The sequence below is a fragment of the Brassica napus genome, chromosome C5 (genome assembly GCF_020379485.1).
Source record: "Brassica napus cultivar Da-Ae chromosome C5, Da-Ae, whole genome shotgun sequence".
Lineage (NCBI taxonomy): Eukaryota > Viridiplantae > Streptophyta > Magnoliopsida > Brassicales > Brassicaceae > Brassica > Brassica napus.
Window position 1 is genome coordinate 5,760,784 of NC_063448.1, and position 10,887 is coordinate 5,771,670.

General features: G+C 36.0%; 2 protein-coding genes across 2 annotated transcripts; one reads left to right on the plus strand and one right to left on the minus strand.

Moving 5' to 3' along the window:
• Positions 1 to 342: 342 nt before the first annotated feature.
• Positions 343 to 1,650, minus strand: LOC111216253 (protein cornichon homolog 4). Its single transcript, XM_022720692.2, has 4 exons — positions 1,425 to 1,650; positions 976 to 1,157; positions 748 to 870; positions 343 to 661 (listed from the first exon to the last, which is right to left on the minus strand). Exons 1-4 carry the CDS (start codon positions 1,494 to 1,496, stop codon positions 625 to 627), a joined length of 414 nt encoding a protein of 137 aa, XP_022576413.1. The 5' UTR covers positions 1,497 to 1,650; the 3' UTR covers positions 343 to 624.
• Positions 1,651 to 4,894: 3,244 nt separating this feature from the next.
• BNAC05G09450D lies at positions 4,895 to 7,626 on the plus strand. Its single transcript, XM_048758025.1, has one exon. The coding sequence runs from the start codon at positions 5,155 to 5,157 to the stop codon at positions 7,444 to 7,446; it is 2,292 nt and encodes a 763-aa protein (XP_048613982.1). The 5' UTR covers positions 4,895 to 5,154; the 3' UTR covers positions 7,447 to 7,626.
• The last annotated feature ends 3,261 nt before the right edge of the window (positions 7,627 to 10,887 follow it).

Genomic DNA, 10,887 nt, shown 5'->3' on the forward strand with positions numbered 1-10,887 from the left:
AGTTCACATGAAACACCCAACTATCACTAGTTTTTTTTCTCAACTATGTGTATCATGGAGCCACATCTGCAAAAAATTCCAGAATATTACAAAAAAAAAAACAAAGCATGAGATCATACCAATAGATGTATCTTCAGAAAAATGATAGAAGATGTCAAAGAGTTTATCCGAATAAGAATGAGAATGATCTGAACCATATCAACTTAGAGCCTGAAGTTTTCAAACTCAAAAACCACCACCAAAACTAAGAAACCAATACAATGAATGAAACAGTAGGAAGGGTCTACTCGCAACGTGGGTGATAAGCCGCCGGAGCAAACCCTCACGGCAAGAAAATCAAAGAATAAGAAGAGACGCTAAGTAGTTTATGAGCTTGGTTCGCTTATACAAATAATGATCAGTTGATAAATCAGAAAATGCTTCTAACAACGAAAGATGCACAAATCATTCTGTCACTAATCTTACAAACATCAAACAGGTAAAAAAAAAAGTAAATACACTTTGTCCTTCCATTTTTTTTTTAATCATGTCTACAAGCATGAGCACGAGCACGAGCACGGCGCTGGGTCATTACGCAGCGGTGTTAAATCAGATGAAAGAAGATGGATGGGGGCGTCTTGTCAATCAATCCTCATAATCATCCAACGCTGAATAAATCATCCTAAATAAAAACAATTGCAGACAGAGAATGTTATTAGCTGACTTGAGCTTTATAACGAAAGAGAGAAATCTGTTATTTTGTTTTACCAGAAGATAGTGAGAAAGAGGTTAAGGATTATGTAAGCAAGCTTGAACAGCCGTTTCTTCTTCTCCCAGTTTAACAGATTGAATATCTCCGTGACATCTACCAAGTGTTGTCGCTTCGAGTAACTGAAAACAAACGTTAAATCAAGACAATCAACATTTGCTCCTTGATCCAAAAAAAAAAAAAGAGATTAAAGATTATTAGTTGTTAAAAAGAAAGGAGAGACTTACAGTTGGAAGTTGTAGTACATATAAGGGAGACAAAGGATTGCCATGAACCAGTGTCCTGTAAAGAGATAGAACACACATAGAACTCCTTGTACAATGAACTCCGGTAACACCACGTAGTTTATCCTCGCCGCTGAGTCGTAAGGGTTTATGTAATCAAACTCCAGATCCGCTAAGCATACAAGCTGCCCCAAATGCATAAAAAGATTTTTTTTTTATTTTTTTTTATGATCAATATGCATTACTGAAACTCACAAGCACACTACCAAAAATTGAAACTTTTTTCAATTACCAATCCTGAGGCAAGAACATATTAAACTCTAAAATTTGAAGTTAAATTAAAATCAGAAACTACTACCCAGATACACAAATCTTCGAACTTTCCATGATTTAAAATGGGGCAAGCTCGATAGGAAACCAAAAGAACTTTAGATATTGAGAAAATTAAAAACCTGATACACTATGATTCCGACAAGAGCGATGAGGAAGAAGAAGGATATAAGCCATGCCCAAATATCTCCCATCTTCCTCCTTCCGCCTACGTGTTCGGTCGCCCAGATTCGATTAAAGTTCAGTTTGGCTTCGGTTTTTCGAGATTCTTCTGAATCGGAACGAACAGCTGGTGTGCAAACGAAACGAGACTTCCGGTTCTGTTGTTTCCCGATGTTCCGGTTCGGTTTCCGGTTCTAAACGATTTGTTTTTTTTTTTATTTGACCCAAGTACAATTCTATGCCGGTATGATTTTCTAAGCTCGTGGGCCTAAACAAATCTTATTAGTTTTGGGTTTGTAAGTTCAAAGGAGTACAATTCTTTCTTTCATCCAATTAACTAATACATATGGTTTACCAAATACAATAACTTTGCTTTCAACACTTTTCAAGTTAATAATCACATCATCACTTACGAATCAATGAAGGAATACTTCATTTGCAAGGCTAGGCTACTAAAACTATCCCCAAGTTTCACTAATTAAATCATTACTGTCGCTATCACGTATAAAAGGCGTAGTTGATTTTTTTTTTGTCTCAATTATTTATACTTTCTTACCTGGTGTATATTCATTTGTCATCTAATCTACACACTGTATATCTAGTGGAGTGGTTGAGAAAACTCGTACAATCTTGTAAATCAAGCAAATTACGTTGTCACAGACTCACAGTAATAATGAACGTCAATGTATTTGTCACTTCGTGGAAAATGAAGACCTTTTTTTTTTTCCTTTTCTGTCAAGAGACAAGAGTTACTGATTTACTCTTTTTCTGGAACAAAAGTTACTTATTTGAGTTAAAAAGTTAAAATATGCATTTCGGAGAAATCACCATTTAGCGAATTAAGAAGCCTCATTCCATGTAAGAAATTAGATCTCTCTCTAATTCTACAATTTATTGCCACTGAACATTTTCTTTTCAAATCTCATTCACAAGTTCAGTCAGCATTTTCTGGTTCAAGTGTTTTGCAGCATGATAAGTTTATTAAGAAAAATGAGCTGTTATAATGCATGGGTTTGGGTGGTTGGTATGTAACAGACAAGATCATTCTAACAGATAGTACTATCCCTCTTTTAAGATTGGACTGATCTAAATTCTCTGCTAACAAAATTGAATTTTGCCTTTAATATCGGTGGAATATGTATATTTACAAGTTATATAATCCATGGACCATTCATACATATATATAAGCATGCATACATCAGAAAGTGGGAGACAGTTGTGACATATGGCTTTATACACATTATATACTGACCAATTAAAACTCGACTCCTCCTAACCTCCACTTGTTACTTTAATTATTGGTTTAGTTATCTTCTTTTTTTTTGAAAACTGGCCAAGGTTTAGTTATCTTCATACTGATTTTGTATTTTACATTTTTTTGTATTACATAAGATTGCTTTGTTGATATAACAATGTTACGACTTACTATCTATTATCTTGGAGACACTACATCACACTTGGGCTGGGGTAAGCTCGTTCGACGCACGCCTAAACTATAGTGTTCAGTGAAATTATATTTTTGAATAACTCGTGCGAGAGGAGGTTAAAATCAAATTTTTATAATTGATTATCTCTGTCTAAGCAAAATAGTGCCAAAATTTGTGATTAACATTCTATGTTGTTCGTACCGTGTTATCGCAACATTTGCTTCTTCTTTTTTTCCCTAAAGACTGTTATCGGAAGTTTCTTTTCGTTTGTGGATTGTTATTTGTATTGTTATATATCGACACACGCTATGTACGAATCTATAGTGAACGATGAAACATCATGAGTGTGGTTTGATATTCGGACCTTACATGGACGTACTATAGTTAGTGATCAAATTGATCTGTGGTCTAATCTAAGAAATTGCATACAAACAAGAAGAAAAAAAATGTAAAAATGAAAGTATATAAGCTGCTTGAAACAAGAAAAATCAAGAAAAATATGAAAACTTAAACGTTAGGTAGTTGATGTGTTAGAGTTAGTGAGATAGTCGATCAAGAAAGTAGGATAATTTGTTATTTGGTTTCTAATTAAAATGACTGAAACAGTTAAAAATGTGTGTTTACAGTAGTACCAACTAGAAAGACTCTTAGTGCACGAATTTATTATAAGATTAGGTGGTTTTTAAGGATCATTGTTTTAAAATTTTGGAACGTTACTTAACCGCAAATGATATTTGGTATGTGTGTGTGTTATGATCTTTGTTGTTTTCGCAGAAAGAAAACGATGTGAATGTTGTCAAGAGTACAAGGGTGTTGTAACTCATGACTTTGAAAGTTCAAACTACTAGCGAGTAGCGACGACCTGTGACGTTCATGGTAATGATCACCTTCACACAAAATCAATGAAGAAAAGAAAAGCCATGCAACCAAATATTGTAGAGTTTTTTTTTTTTTGAACAACATCCAAATATTCTAGAGTTTTTTTTTTTTGATCAAACACACTTCATTCATTAAACTTAAAGAGTCTAGCCTCCGATGAGTTTAACAATGAAAGAGCTGATTTTGCCACCGAATCAGCCAGCCCATTACTCAAACGAGAAACATATGAGAAGGAAACAACATCAAAAGTAGAGCTAAAATGATAGATGTCAAATAAAATGTCGAACAAAGCTGGAGCTGTTAGAAACAAATGTTAGAAATAAAACACAAAATACTCTAGAGTTTAAACAAATGTTTTGAGAGGTGTTAGAAAAAACAAATGTTTAGAGAATGGTAAAGATTAAGAAAGTAGGAGGAACCAACAAAAATTGGAAAAAATTGTCGGTAAGAAATGGAAGTCGATGTTAAAAAAAAAAGAAAAGGAAATGGAAGTCAAATTACAAAATTACACAACTTTCAAAGAGAAATTTATTTTTACAAAAGAAATGTACTTTTGAGTCAACAACAGAATGGTCAACACAACACACTCGCTCACCCTTCAATGTCTTCCACTGACTGTGTAGAAACAAAATTAAATACCCACTTTACCCTTTTTATATGTTCAAATACTGAACACATCCCACGTAGACAAGAAGACACAAATGGAAATCCCACTCACCAGTTATAATTTGTAACGAAATAGAGAAAGGAGGCTCAAGTGTAATGAAAGTTCTTGTAATGAGAATTATTTTCTTTAAACCTAATTTATATTTGTAAAAGAACGAAGACAGTAGTTTCTTCTGTCAACAAACCATTTATAATTCTTAAGACTCCTAATTAATTTTATTTTATAAGCTTAATGGTTGATAGAGAGCAGAACAAGAAAAACATGTACATAGATCATGAAAACTTAAAATTAAGGTCCAGTTCCAACTAAAAGAAAGAAAGAAAAGCAGCAGCAGCAGACAAGACAATGTCCGAAAACCACAAAGAAGCGCGTGAAGAAAACGCTCCAATGATGGGGAAGCGAGGAGCCAATGTAACGTTTGTGTTCTCGTACGACGTGGGACTCTGTTCTCACACCTTGTTCCTTTCAAAAAACCTTCTCTCAACGCACGCGCGTGTCTTCCAAACTTCTCCCTCTCCTTTTACTTGTCTTCTTCGCTGTCTCTTTCTTCGAAAAAAAAAACTCTCAAGACACATACACAAGAAAGAGCGATCAGTGAACAAGACGAGAGACGAGAGACGAGAGACGAGAGACTAGAGACTAGAGGCTAGAGTAGAGTGAATTACTCTCAAAATGGCGTTTGAGTAGTCGCTGGTAAGTTTATTTTCACTTTTGCAAATGGCGACGACGAACAACGCTCCAACGGCGGCTCAGCAGCAGCAACCGGAGACGGCTATCGAGGGGTTAACGCCGGAGGAGCTAACGGCGAAGGCGTTGAGCAAGAGATACGAAGGGTTGATGACGGTGAGGAACAAAGCAGTGAAAGGCAAAGGCGCGTGGTATTGGACTCACCTCGAACCAATCCTCGTACGCAACACCGACACTGGTGTCCCCAAAGCAGTGAAACTCCGCTGCTCCTTATGCGACGCCGTTTTCTCCGCCTCCAACCCTTCTCGCACCGCCTCCGAGCATCTCAAACGCGGCACCTGTCCCAATTTCACCTCCTCCTCCGTCAACCCTTCCCCTTCCTCCTCGTCTTCTCCTTCTCCCTCCCACCACCACCGGAAACGCAACTCCTCAGGCGCCGCCGTTCCTTCTCGCCTCAGCTCTCCTCATCCGATAACCGTCGTCGATCCTTCCAGATTCTGCGCCGGAGAATTGCAGTACTCCGCCGCTCCTCCTCCGCCGGGGCCGATGCTCTCCGGCGGAAGAGACGATCTGGTTCCGCTGGCTATGCTCGAAGACAGCGTGAAGAAGCTCAAGAGTCCCAAACCGTCTCACACGCAGTCTCTCACGAGATCGCAGGTAGACTCGGCTCTGGACTCTCTCTCCGACTGGGTCTTCGAATCCTGCGGCTCCGTCTCGCTCTCGGGTCTCGAGCATCCGAAGTTCCGAGCTTTTCTCACCCAAGTCGGTTTACCGATCGTCTCCAAGAGAGACTTCGCCACCGCGAGACTCGACGCGAAGTACGAGGAGGCGAGAGCCGATACCGAGTCGCGAATCCGAGACGCCATGTTCTTCCAAATTGCGTCGGACGGGTGGAAATCGAGAAATCTGGTGAGTCTGATCGCGAATTTACCCAACGGGATGAGTCTCTACCGGAGGGCGGTTCTGGTTAACGGAGCCGTGCCGTCGAACTATGCGGAGGAGGTTTTGCTGGAGACGGTTAAGGGTATTTGCGGAAATTCACCTCAGAGGTGCGTTGGGGTGGTTTCAGATAAGTTCAAGAACAAAGCGCTGAGGAGCCTCGAGGGGCGGCATCAGTGGATGGTCAACCTGTCGTGTCAGTTCCAAGGGGTCAACAGTTTGGTCAAAGACTTCGCCAAAGAGCTGCCTTTGTTCAAATCCGTATCTCAAAACTGCGAGAGGCTCGCCAAGTTCGTCAACAGCACGGCGGGGATACGTAACGCGCACTGTAAGTATCAGCTGCGAGAACACGGCGAAGCGATAATGCTGCGGTTGCCTCCTTTGCATTGTACTAGTAGTAGTAGTAGTAGTAGTAGTAGTAGTAGTAAGGCTTGTTGTTACTTTGAGCCCTTGTTTAATCTTCTTGAGGATGTGTTGAGTTCCGCTAGAGCGATTCAGCTTGTGATGCATGATGAGGCTTGTAAGGCTGTTTTGATGGAGGATCACGTGGCTAGGGAGGTTGTGGAGATGGTTGGAGACGGAGGGTTTTGGAACGAGGTCGAGGCGGTTCACGCTTTGATCAAGCTTGTTAAAGAGATGGCTCGGAGAATAGAGGAAGATAAGCTGCTTGTTGGGCAATGTCTACCTCTATGGGACGAGTTAAGAGCTAAGATTAAAGACTGGGATTCTAAGTTTAACGTAGGGGGAGGACATGTTGATGAGATCGTTGAGAGAAGGTTCAAGAAGTGTTATCACCCGGCTTGGGCTGCTGCGTTTATACTCGACCCTCTTTACTTGATAAGAGACAGCAGCGGGAAGTATCTTCCTCCGTTCAAGTGTTTGACACCGGAGCAAGAGAAAGATGTAGATAAGTTGATAACAAGGCTTGTGTCTAGAGACGAGGCACACATTGCGTTGATGGAGCTTATGAAATGGAGAACCGAAGGGCTTGATTCAATGTATGCACGTGCGGTTCAGATGAAAGAGCGTGACCCGGTTTCTGGAAAGACGAGGATAGCGAATCCTCAAAGCAGTAGGCTTGTTTGGGAGACGTATCTAAGCGAGTTCAGGTCACTAGGGAAAGTTGCTGTAAGGCTCATTTTCCTCCATGCTACTACTTGTGGGTTCAAATGCAATTCCTCTCTTTTGAAATGGGTTAGCTCTCATGGAAGGTCACATGCAGCCATAGATAGAGCTCAGAAGCTGATCTTTATATCAGCTAATTCGAAGTTTGAAAGAAGAGATTTCTCTAATGAGGAGGATAGGGATGCAGAGCTACTAGCCATGGCTAGTGGTGATGACAATTTGCTTAACGATGTTCTTGTGGACACATCCTCGGCGTGACATTTTTTCTCTAAATTTGAATCCTATGTTTTGATCAATTTGATTTCAGCTTAGTTTTTTTCCATTAGAATTTGTCATTTTTAGGATTGTTTGGATTCTTTTCTTTCATTTACTATCATTAATATTAATTTTGTACTTGATTCCAAAAATGTTGATGGTGATTCAAATTTTTTTGAGTTATTTGTCTTGTAATCATATATTAAGAGCATGATTATCGGGTGAGCGTTTCTAAATTTTTTTTTTTTTTTGGTTTTATCTAATTTAAAAAAAAAAGAAGAAGTTAAAACGGAATCAATCGCGGATCGCCATGTGTCGTGGAGCCCGCAAAATAGTGTAACAAACTGGCTAAGAGCGATCCGTAACTTAGAACTTTGGGGACCGTTTTTTCAAAAAAACGTGGAGCCCGTACCCTTATTTGATGCAGAAACCCATTTTGGTTCCGCGATAAAGTTGCTCTAAGTTCCATCATTGGTTCTAGTACTCTTTTATGGTCGATGAAACATTTTGTAGCTTTCAGTTTCTTGTCATAACCATAGATGTATCCGTTAGATGATAAACTCTGAATTAACGACAGCGTTGGCTTCTTCATCTGTTGGTACAAAGTGTAACGATCCCTCTCGTTTTTTCATCGAAATTCATATTCTTAATCATGACTTGAAAACATGTCTTTACCTTTCGAGAAAATGACTTAAACTTTTGAAAGTTTAATGTTCTTTCTTCATGATAACGTTTGTTGATGGCTATGACAAAAGATGTTTACTTTGCTATCTAGAGTAGCTGAAGAACAAAAGCCCTGATTAGCCGGTTCCGATCTCATTTCAACCGTGATTATGATTATGGTTACGATTATACATCTATACATATTTCTAAGTAACTATCAATCTATTTTTTAACATTCAGGAAAACAAAAAATGTGGATCCCCACCTTGATAGCAATTTCAGTGGGGAGGTTATTGTATCGAAATCATAGTTTTTGTTGTTGTATACAAATTCATTTTGAAGCAGTGAATTGTCAAGTTTCAAACCTTTAAATCATTAAATATTTGTTGAGATTCCAAACCTATCTACTGATGTTTATGGTTGAAGCTACTTATTACAGGTCTTATTAATTACACATGGTTTATACTTTATACAACTATGAATAGTTTAAAAGGTAGATATCTTTCCTCTTTATTTATATGAGCCAATGGTTTGTACTTTGTGGGGTATTTCTAGAAAAGAAAATCTGTAACCCATGATTTATATTCTTGTAAATCATAACTTTATCAATAGTACCATAATTTGAAATCTAGTGGAAAGATTTCATAAATGGACTGACCGGACAGCTAAAGTAAAACTACACAAATTAAGTAAAAACAGGGATATCAATGAAAAAACAATTATTTATAAACAGTAAAGAGAATTACAATTATTTTATGCTATTTTTCCATTTAAGCTATAGACAAATAGATAAGTCAAGTACTTCTTTTCACATACATACATACATACATACATACATATATGTACTTACTACATTCTTAAAGTACTGCTACTTTTAAGAAGTATTTTCATACTATTGCTTATTATTAATCAATTTAAAAGTTTAATATATATAGGCTACTGATTGAATGGAAAATAGGTTTTGGCTCAATTATTTAACAAGGAGTCATTTTCATTGGGGTGGTAATTTAGCTCTGCTGAACAAGGGAAAGGGACCAAAAAAGTAGAAATCGATAATTATGTTTATACCCCACAAATAGCAAAGTATACCACTTTTTGTTTTAAAATACACTTTATTATTTTACTCCTTGTGTAACTTTGAACTTTCTAGCAGGCATTAGATTCACCTCAACCAACTCCTCCAACAATTAATCTCAAGAAGATCAAAACTTAAATTTAGACAATTAACACAAAAAAAACTCAGAATACAAATATATTGGGCTCACTTTTTCTGCATGTACATTTCTTTTAACATTAGGCTTACATTTATGCATGTAAATCTGAAAGAACTTTGGAAGATAAAGGCACTAACTCGCAGCTTAGCTATGGTTTTTTACAAAATTAATTTGCTTTTAATCAAAATAATTTGTTTTCCAAAAATAAATTCTAAAGTTTCTTTTCTATAATTAAATTAAAGAGATGTATAATACCTAGTGAAAGTTATTGTAATTATGTCTTGAAAGAAAAAGAGTAATGTAATTATGTACTCACGCAATTACAACCTAAACAAAAGTTATCGTAATTATTAATTTGGTATTTTCACCATTTCGGTGGTGAGACAGATTTTTCTGTCGGCAAACGAAATGTTCTCTCACCAAATCTCTGAAGACTGTATGAATGTGTACATGTATTTGTATTTGCTTTCTTTTTGCGTTAGAAGTTTTTTTTTTTAGAAAAAGCTATAAGGAATAAAGAACACGAAGAAAATAAGGGAAATGATTTGCAAGAGGACAATATTTTTTTAATGTGATATAATCAGATACAAACATAAATGTTGTTTAATTTTATGAAAATTTATAGTTCTTTCCCCATTTAACAAAATAGAGTTTAAACCTAGAGGCTAGAATCGGTTTACACTTACACGCATCTTTTAAAGCTTTTCTTATGCTACACACTTAGTGCATATAAAATATATATTCTTAAAAATAAATACTATAGTTCACATTCTTCTCAGAATAGATTAACTCTAAAATAGAGTAAAGTTTCTCTTCAATGGTTTACTCTATATTTGACTCTAAAAATGAATATTTTTAAATATATTCATTTTCTATTTTATGAGTAATACTTTTTACTTACAAAATTTACAAATTAATCCCTTATATTTTGTTTTCATAAAGTTTTTATAAATTATATATTTATATCAAACATTTATTATATTAAAAATTACATAACATTATATTAAAAACATAATACATTTTAACTTAAACATCACCATTAGTGTATCTTTCTCATAAATGATCAATTAACAAATTTTGAATGCGAAATGAGCTTTTTTATCTTTGGTTTTCTAAATCGACCAAGAAATTATTCAAACGGAATATGATTTGGATAGTATTTTACAATTTTGGTGGATTTGGGAAAATTTACCAGAAAATTAAGTCAATATTATCTATAATTTTAATTTTATGTTATGTTCGTTATTTTTAATTTTAGTACTTGTTTTCTTTGGCTAATCTTATAAAATTATTTTTAATTTAGTGATTATTTTCTTTGACTAATAAAATAAGTTTCTAACGTTTATATATATTGTGTTGTTTGCATAATTAAATTACACAAATAAATAGTTACAAAATAAAAAGATTAAAGAATAAAATGACTAAAGTATAAATAAAAAAGTTACAGTAAAAAATAGAGTTACTCTAAATATAAAGTAAGAAATAGAGTTGCACTATTTTAGAGTAGGATATAGAGTGGGTTGGAGAAGGTTTTACTCTATGATAGAGTAAAAAATAGAATGGGGGT